Consider the following 21902-nt stretch of genomic DNA (forward strand, 5'->3'; position numbering starts at 1 on the left):
ATCATGAGGATTGACTGACTGAACGACAGTCTACAGAACAAGATTATCCGGGTCCTTTACAAATCATATGTCATTCTTAATTTTAAATACTTAAATTAATAAATGAACGTAGGTTATTTTTCTGTAACTATTTATTTTGAAAAGATAACTAAAATGAATTTTATATATTATATATATATATATATATATATATATATATATTTTTATATTATATTTTTTGGACAAGGTAGCACGCTTAATTGTAATCTTTATAATTTAAACTAAGTCAAACAGCAATGGCTTTTTAATGCTTGAATGTTTTCAAGATTTCATTGACTTTGACTCATTGTATTGCAATCAATTGCAAATTCAATGAAATTCAATGATTAAAGATACAAAAAAGTGATGAAAATATGATAAAGGATATCTGTCTCAACCAATAAATAACTTGAAGTATTACACAAGAGATTATTGAACAGTAATTCAGAATTTGCTGATATATCTTAAAGCATATTACAACGTTAAATTTAGTTCCCCCAATTATTGTTACACTTACTGTGGTTTCTTAATATATAAAAATGGAATCTCAGTCAAACAGTGTAAGACGTCAATGTTTCATTTTGTTTCATGATGTGATGACAGCGTAACAATTTTTCGAACTATTTTTGCGGAAAATTGGTTACTATGGTAACTTGTTTGAAAGGCCTACATTCTGGCGGTGTCAAATATCAACATGTCTGGGTGGGTCCGGAAACAGCTTCAAACAGGTTTAGTTCATACCTGACGACCACACCTGAAAAACGACGAAATAATATTTCATATTCGTGAAGTGAAGATACCGAGAATAAAGGTCAGTTTATTAAATATTGTATCTTTTATTGAACCCCTATAACGTCCTCAGTGCTTGTGGTAATTTTGTGAGTAGATAAGAATTTCTATTGTTTGAGTGTTGACACTCGCACATGACTTTCTAAGCACATAAAACATCATGAAGGAAAGTTGGTGCAGTTATCTTCGGTTCTAGACCACAGTAACTGGGGGGCAGACAGGGGCCACTTTCCAAAAGTTAATTTAAACCTGTTTTCAGTATTATTCATTCAGTAGTGTCAGGGGAGTCATGCACTCATTATTTTGTGGTTTGCACGAGTGAAGGGGAGGGGAGGCATAAAAACCCGTCTTTTTACCAGATATGTAGCAACGGAAGTTTTAAGCGGCCATGGTAGATATACGTTAGGTGTCAATTTATACAATATTTTTAATACGACTTATTTTGTATTTAATATGAATTTAATAATAAAAACATCGTAAGTTACTAACACATTCATGGTACAATAAGACAGGAAAGAACATTTACATTATCAAAACAAAACAAAACAAAAAATAACATATTTATCACTGACTTAAAGGGATACTTTTACACCCCACAATGAAATTTTGTCATTAATCACTTACCCCCATGTCATTCCAAACCCGTAAAAACTTTGTTTTCCGTCTTCAGAGCACAATTGAAGATATTTTGGATGAAATCCTGGAGGCTTGTGACTGTCCCATTGACTGGCAAGTAAATAACACTGTTAAAGTCCAGAAAAGTATGAAAGACATCATCAGAATAGTCCATATGCCATCAGTAGATCAACCATAACATTATGAAGTGACAAGAATACTTTTTGTATTGCAAAAAAATAAAATAAAAAATTATGAATTTTTTCACCAATTTGTCTCCTCTGTGTCTATATTTTGGAGATGCGCTGTTTCTTTCAAATCAAAGCATAAATACAGGTAGAAAACATATCCTTGTGATGCGGCTGACACAGAATAGCTTACACAGTTTACGATCAGCGAATATTCTTCCAAATGGAGCTACGATGATGAGAGATACAGAGGAGACAAATTGTTTTTGCTTTTTTTGCATACAAAAAGTATTCTCGTCGCTTTGTAATGTTACAGTTGAACCACTGATGGCAGATGGACTACCAAAATATCTTAAATTGTGTTGTAACTCCCATTAAAATCACTAAAGCTGTTTACATTGTGAAATTAATATCTTACTAACATTGTGTACGCACATCTGCACTTTGTTGTTTCTGATGAGAAAATTAGCAAGAGAGCAGAAACCAGGCAGCGAGCTTGCACTGAACAAAACACAGATTTGAATTTAGCAGCTGATGTTTTACTTTTTTCCACCCACAGGACGAACTGCACATTGCACCCAAAGTTTTTTTATGTGACACAATTCCAAATTTTGGGGAGCCAGAGCTATAGCCAGAGGGGTGACCAAGCTTGTTGACACGGGGGCACTGGCCCCCCTCGCCAGAGAAACAGTTTGTAGAAAGGTAAACAGTTTTTCAGTGTGCCAACCTTTTATTATTTGAATTAGATTTTTTTGCATATATATATATATATATATATATATATATATATATATATATATATATATATATATATATACAATTGTTAATGCACTATACAATATATATTATGCACTGTTCATGAATGCATGAATTGATGCTACAAAAAAATATTTCACTGTCTGTTTTCTCCCCAGCAGTTAACATGGGGTGTTCTGGTTTGAAACACTGCAAAGTGGCCCTGGGCTTTGCTATTATTTTTGACATTTTTGGCTTTACGGCCCTGTTTCTGGGGCTCTTTGTGCCACTGGAAATGAAGGGGAGAGATTTCGGCGACCTTCTTGTGTACACTGGGGCACTCTTGGTACTGATATCTCTTGGCGGTTGGGTCATGTGGTACAGCGGCAACATTGAGGGTATGACAACACAGAAGGATCTGAGGGGAATCGGCAATGCCGTGGATCACTTGGCCCGCAGCCTCAGCAAGAAAATATATACTCATCGTGTCCACAGAGAGCCCTAACTTTTTGACAGTGGTGCTGTTTGGTAGTTTTATTTCTAATTTCTGTTTTTTTTACATTTAAAAAAGTACCTAATTGTTGTGCCTGACAGATTAAATACAGAGATTTAAAGGAGAAAAATTGTATTATCAAATTAAGTATTCTGACCTTACACCTTGCTTAGGTAAACTGCCTGGAAACAGACTGCAATAAATATTTGAATAATTCAAGTTTGCTTTTTTAATATAAAGATTAGATTTAATATAATACTACTACTGTAGTTTGTTCCGTTACTGTAACAAGTAATTAAAAACGAAACAAATTGTTACAATTTTACTTTAATGTAGCACAATGTATTTTTACTTACTGTTGTTTTTGGCAATTTATGGCCAAGAGCAGTGTTTTACTTTCTTTAAAGTGTGTTTTAGTTATCTTTTTTTTTTCAATAAACATTTCAACAAAATGTATATGATCTTAACTGATATTTGGCAAATTGTCAGTATTGTTTTATATTAAGTGAAAATCATGAATGGCCTACTAAGAATATTGTGATCCACTGGAAGACGATATTTGCAGTACTTCGTAGGATCTCTAGGTGGAGACACACTTGAACCTTTCATGTTCTGGCAAGAGTTTCTAGCGGTCACATTTTTACATGATTAAAAACGACATTTTTCACTAATTAAAAGTTTGTTTGTTTGTCTAATAATAAAAAAAAAGATACTTTTCTTTTACAGTATGTCAGATGTGAAATTAAAACACTAAGCAGATTTTCCAAGCAGATCAACTTTCTTCTCTGCCTCGTTTATAAGTGTCTCCAGTAAACAAAAAAGAAGCTTACAGTTAGTCTAAGACTTAAAGAAAAAAAAAAAACCCTGGGCTTTATTTAGCTCTAGGGTCTTTTCCCATTTTACACTTTATCTCTGAGGGTTTTTCTTGTTTTAAGCTGTCTAATTGGATTGAGTCTTATTAGCACGTGGTCTAAAAGTGTGCCATATTCTGTGACTGGAGTGTGTAAGGATGATTGGCACTTGATATGAGAAAAGTACAAAGTGGAAAAAAGTTAGATACAAATAAAAATCAATGGTAGTTATGCAATTCTAAATCAATAAATTGGTGCAATCTTCGAAAAAGCAAATCTTGAAAAAATCTTCTAAAAGCTTTTAAATTAATATGAGCTAATGAAAATGGCTTGCACAAAATCATTTTAAAGACATTTAATAGAGATTCAGCTATTTTGACAATTTTCTATCAATTTGACAAAAACATTTTTCTTTTTTCAGGAATATTCTTTCTTTCTTTCGTTTTTTTTTTTTTTTTTTTAAATATAGGTTTAAATATATATGTTTTTTTTTTTTCTGTGTGCACGCTCTCACCGTACATTATAGATGGGGGGATTGTGGTATGAGGACATTATAGTGGGCAAGACGAGGTAGACTAGGGACAGTAAGCTGATCAGAAGACTATCAGGATGTATTTATGACCCAAAGAAAATCCAATGCTTAAAAAGGTGGAAAGATTTAATGTTAGTGAAGGATACAAATGAAAGGTATAAGGACAGCTTGTACAGTGTCAACCGTCAAATGGAATGTTTTTAAAACCCTGTGATCAAATAATTGTGTATATTATAATCATTTGGCCAACAATTTTGTTTAAAGTAACTAACAGTGCACTTAATACAAGTACAATCCCCACTTAAAGGTCAAGAGCCTTGGTCAAGGTCACAGTGATGTTTTACATGTCCATATCAACCTTCTAAAAGCACAATTAAACTTCAATAAATAATAAAAAAGAGGGTGTATTCCAGCGAGCAGATATTCAATATTCAAACTGAACCTCTAATTTTTTTTTATAACACTGATAATGTCATTGACTAAATAATCTCAAGTTTCATGGTTTCTTTTTTTTTTTCAACTACTGAAAAGTGAACTGTTTTTATTATCAAAGTCATTGAATATATTAAGATGCTGTAAATCTGCACAACACATCATGACGAGAAGACCATAACCACTTAGAACTGAACAGAACAGGACACAAAGACCAACCATGCAAAACATGAAATGTAAATCTTTTTCTGGCTGAGCCTTGTGCAAGCTTGTTTAATTGACTTAACCTATTATGGAGGGGTAGCCGTCTCCTTCAGCACTGCCTCATTACTCTTCCACACTCTGCTTTGATAACTTGCACCTTGATTCTTCATCCTTCGTCCACAACCACAGGTAAGCACATTGTTTCCTATTCATGCATACAGATATAAGATTTTGGATTTCTCTCTAGAGCAAAACTGCTATTGACCCTAGTAATTTTAATTAGATCTTGCATATTATATGCTGGTTTGCAACTTTATTTATAATTTTATTAAAATACACAACATTATACGTTTATAAACGTGTCCCAGTCAGTGGCTTTACTCATTACAGCTTCCGACATACTTTATTCATTTATTTATTTATTAAAATTTTAAAATTTGTATTAGTTATGTCAATATTAAATGCCTCGAAATGAACCTTTATGAAACTAAATCTGTAATGTTGGTTGGGCAAAAACAGACTGAACTCTTGTTTACTGAATTTTATTAAGACACTTTCATAATTTAATGACTATGTATATATATATATATATATATATATATATATATATATATATATATATATATATATATATATATATATATATATTTTTTTTTTTTTTTTTTAATTAAATTAATGCATTTAGCAAACGCTTTTATCCAAAGTGACTTACAGTGCATTCAGGCTAACAATTTTTACCTATCATGTGTTCTCTGGGAATCGAACACACAACCTTGTGCTTGCTTGTTGGGACACTGTACAAATTGTGAGTAAAAAAGGAATGGAATAATTTACAAATCTCATAATTTTATATTTTATTCACAATAGTATGTAGATAACATATCAAATGTTGAAAGTGAGACATTTTGAAGTGTCATGCCAAATATTGGCTCATTTTGGATTTCATAAGAGCTACACATTCCAAAAAAGTTGGGACAGGTAACAATAAGAGGCCCGAAAAGTTAAATGTACATATAAGGAACGGCTGGAGGACCAATTTGCTACTTATTAGGTCAATTGACAACATGTTTGGGTATAAAAAGAGCCTCTCAGAGTGGCAATGTCTCTCTGAAGTCAAGATGGGCAGAGGATTACCAATTCCCTCAATGCTGCGGCGAAAAATGAACAGTGAAGTTATCATCATCTACAGTGCATAATCTCATCCAAAGTTTCAGAGAATCTGGAACAATCTCTGTGCGTAGGGGTCAAGGCTGGAAAACCATACTGGATGCCCATGATCTTCGGGCCCTTAGACAGCGCTGCATCACATACAGGAATGCTACACTTCATTTTAATGACGTTTTTGTAAACGAAGATCAGCGCAGACAGGCTGCAGACAGCACACATACTGATAAGACGCTCGGGAAAAAACAAACACATAACTTCATAATCATACTTCGCGTTGTGATTTGGAGATGCTCGTTGGTCTAAATAAAGTTGGTAATGAACCCTCTTTTATGGCCAAACGCTTTGAAAATCCCGCCTTGTACTCACCGAGATTAGAAAAGCAGTCATCAGTGAAATGTTGTGAACACAACATGAATTTTAGCCATTGGTTCTTCTGATCTTCATTCTTTGGCAGTGAAAATACATCTGGAAAGGCACCATCACTGCTGAAAGGTATATCCAAGTCCTAGAACAACATATGCTCCCATCCAGAAGTCATCTCTTTCAGGGAAGACCTTATTTATTTTCCAACATGACAATGCCAGACTACATGCTGCATCAATTACAACATCATGGCTGCATAGAAGAAGGATCCGGGTACTGAAATGGCCAGCCTGCAGTCCAGATCTTTCACCCATAGAAAACATTTGGCACATCATAAAGAGGAAGATGCAACAAAGAAGACCTTAGTCAGTTGAACAACTAGAAGCCTGTATTAGACAAGAATGGGACAACATTCCTATTCCTAAACTTGAGCAACTTGTCTCCTCAGTCCCCAGACGTTTGCAGAGGGGTTGCCACACAGTGGTAAACATGGCCTTGTCCCAACTTTTTTGAGATGTATTGATGCCATGAAATTTAAAATCAACTTATTTTTCCCTTAAAATTATACATTTTCTCAGTTAAAAAATTTGATTTGTCATCTATGTTGTATTCTGAATAAAATATTGAAATGTGAAACTTCCACATCATTGCATTCTGTTTTTATTCACAATTTGTATAGTGTCCCAACTTTTTTGGAATCAGGTTTGTCTGTGTATATATATATATATGTATGTGTGTGTGTATTTCTATATATATTTTTAGAGGTATTTTAAGTCACATTTCTTCATTTTATTAGTATTTTATAAGTATTTTCATATAAAAATTTTCATCAACACTGATACTTACTTATCCGTTGAGGGAGACAGAGAACATCTATAAGACAATTTGAAAAACATTATGAAGTACAATAAACATGACTATGGCAAGATATTAAAAAGGATAGGGAACTGTCTATTGACTGTAATTGGTCTATTTCTCACACAAATAATAATAATAATAAATGACAGAAAATATATATCTTGCTATGTACACTATATATACACTATATATATATATATATATATATATATACACACACACACACACACACACACACACACACACACACACACACACTATATATTGCAGGAATATTAAAATGTTTGGTATTTTGGGTGTATTTTAAAAACTGTATTTAAAACTAATTTTTGGGGTGGAATATGACCTACACTTTTATGTGTTTGATTTACTTTTATATAATTTTTTTGTCTTTACTTGCTTGCTTCCCATTCTTGACTGGAAACCTTGAGTGCTAACTACCATCGATCCTTACTAAGGCCACACTTTCACACCTTTATCAGTACATCAGTGTCTTCTATCTTCTATTTTTCTGTCACTTAAAGGAAGGTCATGGGAAATGCACACAGTGAAGGAATTCCCAGAGAGATCCTGGATGACCTTAAGCTGACTACCAGGTTCTCAGTATCTGAGATCACCCAGTGGTATGAGAACTTCCAGAAGCAGTGTCCTACTGGTCGCATCACACTACAACAGTTCGAGGAGATCTATGCGAAATTTTTCCCAGAGAGTGATGCTAAGGCTTATGCAAAACACGTTTTTCGGTCATTTGACACCAATGATGATGGTACATTAGACTTTAAAGAGTACATTGTTGCACTTCACATGACCTCCTCGGGCAAGTCATCCTTGAAGCTGGAGTGGGTCTTCTCACTGTTTGATGTGGACAAGAATGGTTACGTCACAAAACCTGAAGTGACTGAACTCAGCCTGGTAAGAAAATGATTACATTTCACATTAACTATACCCAATCAGCTGCCAAAGGAGCTGTTTTTCCATTCTACTAGACAAACCACCATTCCACATATTTAACATTATTAATCATAAAATCTTCTATGAAAATACATTATGGTTTTTATTTACTTGATGAATTTCGTTAGCTAGAAGTACTTCTGTGCTACTAGCATCACCAAACAGAATGGCATAATTCATGATTTCAAACAGGTTTTTTTGAACACTCCCCCATCTGTCATTGGTCAGACAAACAGATAGTCCCGCCCCCAAATACATTGGTTGAGTCAATGTTAATTCAACTGCAGAATTCTTCACATATAATAGTATTTCAACCCAGTATTTCTTATTTATTTATTAAGTTCACAATTAAAGCTGCTCGGCAAAGTTTTCTCAGCTAATTTGAGCCATTTCTGAATCTGCCAAATGAGGAGTTTCAAGCTCCAGCTTTTTAAAGGGCAGATTCTGATGGCCTGTCAATGTTTATTATGGTTCATCACTTGGAAAAACATCACTCTTAAAGCTTTTCACGCATTATTTTTTCTCTTTGTTGTTATCATAAGTTGTGTTGTGGACTTTGCCACATAATTAGATCAATTACTAACACTTTACAGTAATAGTTAATAAACGCTGACACCCATTGGGAATACGTTAGAATAAAAAAATCATCAACTTAAATCCTGACAGTACTCAGACAGTAAAGGCACAGTCACAACTGAAGCCTAGCCATGTCCAATTGGGAGTTTCGAGTATGGCCTAAAATGTTTCCCATGCAGATCTCGCTCATGTTCCAGTTGGTCACACAATTTGCCATCTTGATCATCTGCTACACTGTTGACCATGACCAGTTGCCTGCAAACTTGCCTGGTGGTGGGACACCCCATAATCATATGGGATCATGGATGTCTGAATGTGTCTCAGACTCCACTTGACAGTGACAATTAAAACACAAAGAGCATTTAACATAAAGCTGACCTAAGAACAGCGATTAGAAGCAGAGAGTGACATCATCCTTAAGCTTGAACTCTATAAGGTCTCATTGCGGAGGGGGGCAGACGGATTGGATGGTGGGTACTGTGAGAGAGATAAGCGCTTCAATATGCAATCAGGATTTAAGACCATGGGCGCAGGGGGATTCAATGACATGTCTTAAGCCTTTCTTTTCAGAAATGGCCGATCAGTTTCCCAGGGAGTAGAGTAGAGTGTTGGACACAGATAGTAAAAATGAATCAGCAGTATAAATGATATACCTTGTATCATATGGAAATGGCATATTTTAATTCAAATATAAACTACAGTGTATATTAAGTCAAACCAGGGCTGTCTTTTGGATTATAACATAACTGTTGTGAATACGTAATATGTGTTCTGAGTTATGGTTGTGGTACATGAGTACTGTAATTTTTATTCATATAATTATCTGTCAACTTTAATTTGCACAGCAATATTCTTTCTCAACTGTAGTAGCTCTGCCATGACATAAAATTGATAATATGCAAGACATTTTTCAGAGCATTCTGAGAATACTACACAAACACATTTGCGTTCTCAGATGCAAAATGCCTATTTTGACTGGTTTATCGGAATATAAATAGATAGATCACCACAAAATAATTGTCATTTACTCACCTTTATGTCGTTCTAAACATGACTATTTTACCAAGCTCCAAAAATAACGAATGGTTCGCTTATACCAAAGATGATTACAATAAAGTTAATTATAATGATTACTTTATATTATCCACACCAATGCATGATAATGTTCTATTCAGGGCAGGACTCAGGGGGTCCGGGGGTCCTGGGCTTGAGGTTATGTTTGGGCCCTATACCTACACTACTCTGCCCTCAAATAGAACGTCATTATGGAGCAACACAAAATACACAATATTATTTGATTATAAATAAATGGCAATACAATATGGCAATAGTAATATTAAATATTCATTATAATAAAATAAACAGGATGTGTTTATCTCAGTTGAGAGTTAAAATAAATTTGAGTAAAAAAATGCTGGCTTATTAATATTATAAAAGTTATTGGCATATCTTATGTGTCCTCTTATGTCAGGTTCTTATTTAATCAATAAACTCAATCGAACACAACAGAACAGAACTCATGAATTTTTTATGAATTTTTTTTTTTTATTAAATTGAAAGTCGGCTAATTTTAGTTTTTTTAGTTTATACTTTAATAACTTATACTTTTCACCTTGTTATTTATGTTTTGGGTTAGAAGAGCACTCCAGACATGGCTGTCCTCTTTATAGTGTTAAAGCTCTTGAGTAAGATTGGCACCGCTGGCACCATTTCATTTATTTGTCCTGGTCTATTGTTAGGTAACTTCAGTTATATTAGGTTGAGCCGAATCAGCATACAAACAAATTACCAAAGCAAGCTAAGCCCTAAAGAATGAGTAAGACAAATATAGCATTGAGGCCAAAGAGATAGGGAGCTGAAGGAAAGCAAGGAGAAATAAATTTAGCACATAGCCTTAACACAATCCATTAAAACTATGTTAAGCATGGATTACAGGACAAAATAACAGATTTGGAAATAGGTTTGTGCGTCATGAGATGTTATCCAAAGGATGAGTCCATGGAATGATCAACAACATCATTCCAAAAAAAAAAAAAAAAAAAGATTTGTAATACAGTACACCAATTATGGTGTCAGCTGAACTCAGCCTTAATTGAAAGATTACAAATAATAATAATAAAAATAATAATTTTAAACAAGCATACTACATGCAACATGTTGAAACCCATAGAAAAAAACAACAACATAAATATCATGTGGTAAAATGTGTTACTTGAATCATTAACAAAGACACAAGTGCGATACAGAGATTATGTATTTTGGCCACAGTAATATGATAAATGGCCATTAAATCTGCAGTTATTTAAATGTTAATTCAGTATTCACTGAAATTTGAAAAAGCCAACATATATTAGCTATTTGATCCAGCTCTCTCTCATTTCCCATCAGGCAATTTTCAATCTCATACCAAGAGAGAAGCAGGCAAATCTTCCCAGTGATGAGAGCACGCCAGAGAAGAGAGCAGAGAAACTCTGGGGCTTCTTTGACAAAAAGGACAATGGTAAGAAAACTAACTTTAAAGAGATAGTTCACCTTCACTGGCTGACCCCCATTGACTTCCATAGTATGGAGAAAATAACAACAACAATACAATGCAAGGCAATGGTGACTGAAGGTGAACTTTCCCTTAAAGATGGTCCTTTGTAAATCAATATTAGCATACAGAGAAAATATTTACAAAGTAAATTCTCTCTCACACATGCAGAACGAGTCGCAGAGGGAGAGTTCATCCAGGCCATTCAGTCAAACGATGCTGCACTACGGCTCATTCAGTACGACCATAAATGACACAACGGGATCATGTTCATGCAAACGGCAGTTTTGTCATGCTTGATTTCATGTGCATTTGTTTTATATTAAATGTGTTCAACAAAGATTCGCCATCCTTGATTTGTGTCGCCAATGTATTCTGCTAGTTTCACATGGTCCTATCTTTTTATTAAAGCAACTGTGTGTAAGGTTTTATTTGCCCTGAAATATCAACGTCATTTTGGTGGTACATTGCTTCTAATAAGACAAAAACAAGGCTTTTGATTGTTTACCACATTCCCTCTAAATGCCTGGTCTGGGTGTATGTAAGTTCAGCGAAATTCTGCCAACAGGGCAGATTGCTTTATGGGAGCAACAAATGCACGTGTACAGCTGTCTAATATAGGTGGCACCAAAGTCGAAAAAATATATACAAAACTACATACAGTTGCTTTAAGCGATAGATGCCATTTTTAAAAATAGTTGCAATGTTGTATTCTATTTCATTTGATTGTAATTTCTAGAATTTGTGTATGTTTGAATTTCTGTCATGCATTTGTTGAATTAGAGGTTTGTATGCATGGCACTTTGTTTAATCACATACCTTATAATTCTAATAGTCTTTTTTTTGGATTGCAGTTATGTTCAGTTGATGTTTGCCATTGTTTAGTGTCGATTTGAACATTTTTATTATTCTCTCACATTAAGATGGTGTCATTTCATTGTATGTTAATCCAAACAAGCTTCTCATGGTTTATTTTTGCACTATATTACATTGTTTTCCTAATACTATTATTGTATGACAGTCGTGTAAACATGACATTTTTTACTTTTTCCTCCAAACAGACTATTATTGGTTGGTTACTGATTGATTGATTGGAATATTTAAAAAATAACAACAAATGCAATTTTGTGTATACTTTTACTATAATGTGATTATGTATTCCATAACCTGATCATCAGTGATAGAACATTGGCTTAAAAACATGCTAAACATATTCTCTCTTCTCTTGTCCTTTTTTGTGATTTTGATGTTCTTTCTAACCGTTTCTCATTCTCTCTATCTCTCACTTGATCTTGGTCTTTTACTCTGGAGATTATTCACATCTTCTGTCCAACTTTTGAAAGCATCTGTCTAAGGCTGCTAGAATTCCAGATTGTTTTTTGTTTTTTTGTAATCTGTCCATTACTCTATATATTTGTATATTCAGACTATGTGATATATTGTGCTTGGTGATCTCACTGAAAAATCAAAAATGATTTTACAGAATGTCAACCTACAGTAGAGTGCCAGGCGTGATCTGAACTAAATTGAAAGCACAACTGATCTCAGAATTCCTGGAGCTCAAGATTCAAGATTCAAGATTTTTATTCGTCAAATAAAAAATTATGTTTTCAAACTCTAGAGCTCAAACTCTAAATCTAATTTTATATGTGAACACAAACATTGTTGAAGCATTTTTTTTTTTACTGTTATTGTACAGACAGTAAAAGAAACATCAAGACCTACATTTCAAAATTGACACACAGGTTCCCACTCTTGTGTGTAGGACATGATTGACATTTAAAGAAGTCATCGAATGCCTATTTTCCACAAGTTGATATGATTCTTTAGGGTCTTAATGAAAAGTCTATATGATGGTTTGGTTAGAATTTCTCAATGGTAGTGTAAAAACACCTTTTTTTGTACCCTATCAAAAACAGCTCTTTTCAGAGCAAGCCGTTTTGATGCATTTTCCTTTAAATGTTAATGAGCTCTGCTGACCCCGCCCCTCTCTTCTGAGCTGCTCTATGAGGGACTGTTTACTTCAGCCACAATCATCATGAACTTGCTAATTAGCGCATTATTGGGAACGGCGATTTAAGATCCATTAAAAAACATTATATTCATTTGTTCTGTAGGTGAAACTGGATCACAAATGATTCATGCGAAGAAGAACACATTTAGGTAGATCAGGGGCTCATTCCCTTCAGAAACAAATGTAATCCACTGCGTCTTCAGCGGATCAGATGTCAGGAGTAAATGACGACTGCTATGTTCACTATCACATCCAACAACAAAACACCTCAATCTCTTAAGAGTCATTCTTGTCTACATCTGCTCCGGTGGTGAAATAACCCCTTTAATGATAAAACTACAGTCTAAAGTTACTCAGAATAAAAGACAAGATCACGTCTAGTATGCTGATTACATGAATACAGGAATATTTTGACAGATGCGGAGTATGTAAATGTCTTTAAAATGTCTTTTTGAAGGACCTAACTAAAATATGGATCAAAATGATAAAATTATATGCATGTAAACATGGTCACTAATGCGGCTAATGCTGCTGACGATGAAGGACTAACTACAGGCACATTTCATCATTCCCTTCCCTCTCTAATGCATCTTCCACTTCATTTATTTCTCTCTCACAGTCCTGGCATCCCTCTCTCCCACACCCCTCCACCACCAGTCCATGAGGACTTTTTGCCCCCACCATACCCCCTCCAGACACTTCCTCCCTGCAGCTCCATGTGGTGTCGATTAACGCGCCCTTCTGGCATTGCTGAACCAGTCGGCTGATGGAGTAGAGGCTCCCACCGCCGGTTGTGATGACCTCATCATAGGGCGGCGCATGGCGGGCAGCACGGGCCTCCTCCTGACGGATGCGGGCACGGTGCTTCATCTCAATCAGAGTTTTGGTGTAAGAGTTCAGGGTGAATACAGCTGCTGCCATGCAACAGCTGAAGGAGATCCACGCCATGCTGTGGAAGGAGCACACATTACAAAACTTGACTTCTCTTTCAAACACACCATTCAAAAATCTGTGGGTTGGTAAGGTTTGATAATGTTTTTTGAAAAAGGTATTTTGTTCTCACCTAGGCTGCATTAAAAATACAATAAAAAACAGTAATATTTTGAAATATTACTACAATTTTGAATAACTGATTTCAGTTTGATTGCATTTTAAAATGTAATGTATTCCTATGATGGGAAAGCTGAATTTTCAGCTACATTATGAAAGTTATGAAAGGTTCTTTATTTAAAGATGGATTAGAGAAAGATGGAGACTCACGCAAATGACCAGCCGTAGTCCCATGTCTGAGGTCTCCAGTCTTTGGGCCCAATGCTGACAGTCATCTGGAATACTGTTGTATACATCATATGTGCCACCATTCCCATCATACCTGAAATATAGAAAATATATTGTTTTCCCTGTTTGTCTGTGTTACATACTGATTAAGAACCATATTTTCCCCCAAATCTCTCAGAAACTCACCAGACAGCACAGTGCAGATGGCAGCATAAGCATTGATCTTGAGCGCATGCATGTCCTTATTCAGACACAAGAGCAGCAATTCCACCCACATCAGAAGAAAACCCATTGCCAGGAGGCTGATGTACGCAAACTCTGATATCACTGAGAGCCACAGAACTCCTGCATTATATAAAACAGAATCAGAAATGAGCTATTTCATGCCAATTTCTCTATGTATAGCTTGCAAACACCTCACCTTGTGTTTCTCCAGGGGTTAGTTCAATGAAGCTCCGGCATTTCTCTCCTGTGAAGAATAAGCACAGTCTGCCAACTGTTTCTTAGTGAATCATCTATCTATCTATCTATCTATCTATCTATCTATCTATCTATCTATCTATCTATCTATCTATCTATCTATCTATCTATCTATCTATCTATCTATCTATCTATCTATCTATCTATCTATCTATCTATCTATCTATCTATAAAACAGGGATGTGCATTATGTAACTTAAGAAACTTGCAGTCATGTCCTCAGAGTTGTGTAAGACTGTAGCAGATGTTGAGAACTGGGGTGACCCCATGGCAGCTGGATAAGAGTTAAGAAAGGCCACAACAGGACACACATGTTCAAAGAGTCTGAATCAGGACATTAGTATCAAGAACAGCTTTGACAGATGGCCATATGACAGCAGTTGTTTTATGTCTTAATTGTTTGTTTTACTCATTTTCTTCGGATCTGAATTGAATTTGAAAATTATATAAAGAACATTGGAAGTCTCCAGCCAAACAGCAGCAAAATAACTGCCAATAAAAGTGAGTTTGGATGATTTGTGGTTTCATATATCACTTAACATCATCATTAAAAGCTTACAGATTTCAGAAAGAAGTATACTGAAGCATTTGCCCTCACCGTCACCGTCATTGTGTTTCTCACAGGACAACCAGAAGCCAGTGTGAAAGTAGCGCAGCATGTATTTGTCTTCACCCGTCTCCCAGATGTAGTGAACTGCATTTGCCAGATTTCTGGCTCTCATACGGGCCAGTTCCTCCTTCTGCTTTGGGGACACTGTCACATTGGAGTCCGGCTTCTTGGGGTCTGCTGTTGGGACCTCTGTGGAAAGAATTGAGTGGAGAACTGGATGAAAGAACAATGACAAATAAAAAGAGACTGACTGAATGTGTTAACCTAATCTGAATCAATCATTTTGAATCCTTCATAACTTTCAGATGCTATTCTCCCTCAGTGCAAGAGGGGTTAAAATGATCTTAAGAGATTTGACCTGGACATTACACCACTGCAAGTACTGACCTGGAAATCGTAGATATTCACAGTTTGAAAGTGCAGTAGGTTATTTTCATGAGATTTGACTGTGGTTATGAGTAGTTTTACGAAAAACCACATCTTCATCTGTAAACAGACTGCACTCTTTGCACTTCTTACCAAATGTTTGTCAAGCATGTTATGCAATGAATCGGCTTGGGAGCTTACTCACAGCCAATTTCTTTTAAAGAAATACCAGAACAGAATGACGTTAGGTTTTGTTACAGGTTCTCATAAGTGCAATGTTGTACTAAAATACTTGTTCAAAAGGCACATTATGGGTTTTTTGCAAGTAGTATTTGATGAATAAATTAAATACCCCAATTTTAGCTTGTTTAGTAGCTATTGTTGGCTAAGAATTTTTTACAACCATTTCTGTAAAGAAAATAGCAGTGAATACCCAATTTGTATTTCCCTTAAACATGTAATGCAACAGTTACATTTAAAGTTAGGTGGAAATTGTTTTACAATGTACATTCTTAAAAATAAATGTTCTTTATTGGCATCTATGCTTGCATGAACACTTTCCATTGTACAAAAGGTTCTTTATAATGGAAAAGGTTTCTTTAGATAATCAACATATTAATAACACTAAGAAAAATGTTTCATTTAAGAACTCACCGAAAGGTTTTTTGGGGATCCAAAAATGACGGAAATATGGTTTTGCTGTGAACCCCTCCTTATGTAATCTTTAATTTTAAGAGTGTAGTTACACTCCTTACCAGTTGTATAAGGCTGGCTGTTGTTCTGTCCGCAGTTCTTCATTTTGACAGGCGACAGACAGAGAGGTTTGACCACTTTGTGTGTGCCTTCACACCAGTATGAGGTACAGAAGGCCAAGACAGAGAGCGTTAGGGCTAGAGAGGTCAGCGAGAGAGACAACAGCGACCGATTCCTGCGGGACAAATGCTCCAACATGCCGGAATGATACAGACAGAACCTGATACTGCAATTAACAAAGAAAAGACCACATTCAGGTACAAGGAAAGAAGCTTTGTGTGCATATCTGCTTAGGCAGTTGTGCAGGGGAAAGTAAGATTACCAAGCCTAGAAGAGATGATTGAAGCAACAGGCCAATGTGAAAATGTCAAAAGTCAGATAGGAGGAGTTTAAATGAGCAGAAACAAATGGAAATTGAAGATGCAAAGGCAGAATTAAAGGTCTGTGTAAGTGAGATGATGAGCAGATGATTTAAAAGAATTAGACAGATGTGAGCATGTGAAAATACAGTTGCCGATACCTTAGGTTTCCTTGTAGTTTTTGAAATGCAGAAATGGCTCAGAAGGTGTTAAACATGTTTCCTTGGTCTACAACCAACAAGTGTGACTAATACGTCCTCAAAGTCAACGGAGATGAGTCTGACGATCACAAATGTTCATGCTGAATATTCAGAAGCGTCTCTCAGATGTATGTTCTTTAGCTCAGAACAGAGATGAAATTGGTCTCAAGACATGCATTCTATCAAGAAAAACCTTGTTCTTTTTCATTTTTATTTTGCTATTTTTGTTAAGACTATTTTATAGTCTTAATCACCAACATCTATTTCTTTGTAATCCTTCATGATCTCTGTTAATCTTTGGGAGAAAGGTACATCTGTCTGTCCTGGTCTGTCCTGAGTCCCCCAGACACCTAAGCAACAAAGTATTAAGAAGTAGGTTACAATTTAGATCTTTGTGTCTGATCTATACATGCAATAATATTTGTAATATTATAATTTAAATATAAATTTATTATTAACATGATTACAACATTATATGTCAACATAACATGTTAACATAACATATTATTAACATATACATATATATTTTTGATGAAATATTTAAACATGGTGAATTCAGTATATACAGTGGGTATGGAAAGTATTCAGAGCCCCTTAAATTTTTTACTCTTTGTTATATTGCAGCCATTTGTTAAAAAATGTTCTTCATTAATGTACACACAGCACCCCATATTGACAGAAAAACACATTTTTGCAGATGTATTAAAAAAGAAAAACTGAAATATCACATGGTCCTAAGTATTCAGACCCTTTCCTGTGACACTCATATATTTATAATATTCTTCTGACCATCCTTGAGATGGTTCTACACCTTCATTTGAGTCCAGCTGTGTTTATACTGATTGGAGTTGACTAGGAAAGCCACACACCTGTCTATATAAGACCTTACAGCTCACAGTGCATAACAGAGCAAATGAGAATCATGAGGTCAAAGGAACTGCCTGAAGAGCTTGAATTGTGGCAAGGCACAGATCTGGCCAAAGTTAAAAAAACATTTTAGACTTCTAAGAGCACAGTGGTCTCCATAATCCTTAAATGGAATACGTTTGGGAAGAACCCTTCCTAGAGTTGGCCGTCCAGCCAAACTGAGCTATCGGGGGAGAAGAGCCTTGGTAAGAGAGGTAAAGAAGAACCCAAAGATCACGTTGGCTGAGCTCCAGAGATGCAGTCGGGAGGTGGGAGAAAGTTGTAGAAAGTCAACCATCACTGTAGTCCTCCACCAGTTGGGGCTTTATGGCAGAGCGGCCCGACGGAAGCCTCTCCTCAGTGCAAGACACATGAAAGCCCGCATGGAGTTTGCTAAAAAACACCTGAAGGACTCTGGTCTGATGAGACCAAGATAGACCATTTTGGCCTAATTAGCGGTATGTGTGGAGAAAACCAGGCACTGCTCATCACTGTCCAATACAGTCCCAACAGTGAAGCATGGTGGTGGCAGCATCATGCTGTGGGGGTGTTTTTCAGCTGCAGGGACAGGACGACTGGTTGCAATCGAGGGAAAGATGAATGCGGGCAAGTACAGGGATATCCTGGACGAAAACCTTCTCCAGAGTGCCCAGGACCTCAGACTGGGCCAAAGGTTCACCTTCCAACAAGACAATGACCCTAAGCACACAGCTAAAATAACGAAGGAGTGGCTTCACAACAACTCCGTTGTATCATGGATGTTCAGCTGACAAATCTGCAGCAACTGTGCAATGCTATCATGTCAACATGGACCAAAATCTCTGAAGAATGTTTCCAACCCTTTGTTGAATCTATAGCAGGAAGTATTAAGGCATTTCTGAAGGCAAAAGGGGATCTAACCCAGTACTAGCAAGGTGTACCTTAAAGTTGCCAGTGAGTGTTTATCTAAAATAAATAAGTATGATCACGTGAGGAAAAAATATAATTTTGCAGAGATATAAGTGGAGTATATATGGCACTACAATTTATTTATTTTTGTTAATAACTAAAGGCAAAATGCACACAGATAAAAACTGACAAAACTGTATTACTTTTTATAAAGAAGTATTTTATGCATTATCAAAAAATATTACAGACAGAAAAAAGAAATGCAACCCACCTTCAGCCGTAGAGACACTTCACCTCTGTTTCACTTTTATAACCTCACTCTCACTCTCTTACTGTGTATTTTCTTTTATTCATTCTCAAACTCGAGCAAATGTTTATAACAACCCCTCCCAGATTTCACGTAATCCACCCAAGTCCATCTGTTCCTTCGATTCTGCCTCATTCCATTCTTCCATTGAAATCTCTCTCTCCCTTTGCCTACAACCAGGTTACAGTCATCTCCATGTGACACTGTTGAATAAAATGGTCTCTTTAGATGTTCACAGTGTCAAGTTCTCCTAAACACATTTTGTCCTTTCTATAATTTTAAGAGCTTTAGAGAGTACATTGTATTGTCCTGGTCTGCGTCCAAAACTAAGCAATTTAAATACAACCTAGAAATGCTTTCTTTTTCATGAGTTGTGGGATAAAGTAGCCTAATTATTGTGCTGTTAGCCCAGTTGTTGCAGGTTCAGTGCCAATAAATGACTTCACACTAATGCAGTGTGCCTGTGGGAATTTGCTCTGAATAATCTAGCAATTGCTAAAAAAAAATATCATCCCATCATATTGTGTTTTTTTTTTGTTTTTCTGAAATCTTAAGGCTGCAAGCCTTTGCATCTTTATGAACACTGTGGTGAGTCTGGACACATATCCCAGCACTAATGATTCCCCTGGTGTTTAAAACTGGTATTGCAATAGCATAACTCTCTCTCCCTCAAGGTTTTAAGAAATATTTTCTGTGGATAATCGACATGCTCATGTAGGCTCTTGAACAAACACTTCAAGTTTTCCTATTTTTTAAGCCACTTTGGATAAAAATGTATAACAATTAAATGTAAATATTTTATTGAACCTCGAACCTGCCATAAGATAAATAATAAAGTAGGTAGATTGAAGGATGCACTTTTCAATGATCTTGTCACTTTATTCTTAAATTGTGCACTTTCACAGTTAACACCACAGGTTTACCATAGCTGGTTAAATAAATAAATAAATAAATAAATCCGTAATAGAAAATAAAACTGTAACTGAACCTATAGTTGTAGTCAATATGGAAAAGTATGCTTTCTACATACACTTTTGAATTTCATCTAATTATGAGGCATTTGCTTATCTTTCAATACGTTCTTCACTGACATAATAACAGTATAATTCTGACAGAATGACAGAATATATATCAGGATCAAACAACAGTCTGAAATAAATAAATAAAAACTAATAAAAATAAATGTCTGATGAATATGCATCTTCATAAACCATTTTATACAGAAAAAAATATTTTCTTTATATCAGTATTCAAAAGTTTTATACTTCTCTGTTAATTTACTGCAATAAACAATTCCCAACAAACATTGTGCATGATTGTGACTTAGCTGCCTTCAGCAGATTTGTTTTGATATTTACCAGAGAACAACATACTCCATCACCACTCACTCACTCATCACCTCACTCACTCACTCACTCACTCACTCAAGTATTCAAGTATTAGGACACTCACATTTTTGATACATCCCATACCTCTTCATATGACATAATCAACTAATGCATTAAAAATGTTTATGACTGGAATGTCACTACAAGCCATAGACCTATGCATAATTCTGTGTGTTATACAGAATGATGATTATGCAAACTTTTGACAGCAATGAAAATACAAACAAACAAAAAGCAACTTAATGGTTTTATGTCTAGGTCTCTTATTTCTTTCCTTCCTTGGTTATTTTGGGAATTTTTGGGTTTATTTTTGATTTATTTATTGATTTATTTTTTAATACACAACTATTCATCAGATCTGTTTGGGGTCAGTACGTTTTTTTAATGACATTTTTGAAAGCAGTCTATTATGCTCTACAAGACTGCATCTAGTGATAAATATTTCTTATGAGAAATTAAGGAAATAAGAAATATTAACATTTCTTATTATAATCAATGTTGAATACAGGTGTGTTTCATAACACATTTCCCCCTGGATTCTTTGATGAATAGGAAGTTCAAAAGAACAGCGTTATTTTAAATTTAATAGAATGCTTAATATTATTACTTACTTATAATATCATTCATATTTATTTAAAACCAAATCTTTTGTATCAATGTAAAAGTCTTTACTGTCACTTGATCAATTATATGCATTAAGAAATGACTGACCCCAATCTTCTGAATGGCGTTGTATATAAAAAATCTGACTATTCCAATTCTAAAACATTAGAGAAAACATACAAAATTCCTGCTTCAATCTCTCCGGAGTATGCATGCCTTTTTTCCCCAAAACAGAAAGTATATTATTTTATATACTTACGGTATACTGTTGCTCATTAATATTTAAATATTTGCACACACTTATACACACATCATCAACTAGGATTGATGAAGGGGGTGGGGAAAGGAGAAGGCTAGGGATGAATGGATGCTGGATGGAGAACTCAAAAAATGTTATTTCCTTTCCCAGCAGCCCCAGTGCCCCAAACCAATGGCGGTTGCTGAA

General features: G+C 35.3%; 2 protein-coding genes across 3 annotated transcripts; one reads left to right on the top strand and one right to left on the bottom strand.

Annotated features, from left to right (window-relative positions):
- Positions 1 to 4970: 4970 nt before the first annotated feature.
- On the top strand, positions 4971 to 12687 carry LOC113062179 (visinin-like). The gene is made up of 4 exons (XM_026231824.1): positions 4971 to 5046; positions 7770 to 8157; positions 11161 to 11272; positions 11477 to 12687. Exons 2-4 carry the CDS (start codon positions 7777 to 7779, stop codon positions 11557 to 11559), a joined length of 576 nt encoding a protein of 191 aa, XP_026087609.1. The 5' UTR covers positions 4971 to 5046; positions 7770 to 7776; the 3' UTR covers positions 11560 to 12687.
- Positions 12688 to 13248: 561 nt separating this feature from the next.
- Positions 13249 to 21829, bottom strand: LOC113062181 (germ cell-specific gene 1-like protein). 2 transcript variants are annotated; one of them, XM_026231825.1, is made up of 8 exons: positions 19431 to 21829; positions 17327 to 17715; positions 16809 to 17032; positions 15676 to 15876; positions 15019 to 15066; positions 14784 to 14942; positions 14580 to 14691; positions 13249 to 14268 (listed from the first exon to the last, which is right to left on the bottom strand). In XM_026231825.1, the coding sequence occupies exons 3-8, from the start codon at positions 17002 to 17004 to the stop codon at positions 13869 to 13871; spliced, it is 1116 nt and encodes a 371-aa protein (XP_026087610.1). In that variant the 5' UTR covers positions 17005 to 17032; positions 17327 to 17715; positions 19431 to 21829; the 3' UTR covers positions 13249 to 13868. The 2 variants fall into 2 exon arrangements, with proteins under 2 accessions (XP_026087610.1, XP_026087611.1); XM_026231826.1 differs by lacking the exon at positions 19431 to 21829 and having other exon boundaries at positions 17327 to 17743.
- Between the last annotated feature and the right edge of the window lie 73 nt (positions 21830 to 21902).

The sequence above is a fragment of the Carassius auratus genome, chromosome 44 (assembly GCF_003368295.1).
Source record: "Carassius auratus strain Wakin chromosome 44, ASM336829v1, whole genome shotgun sequence".
Classification (NCBI taxonomy): Eukaryota; Metazoa; Chordata; class Actinopteri; order Cypriniformes; family Cyprinidae; genus Carassius; species Carassius auratus.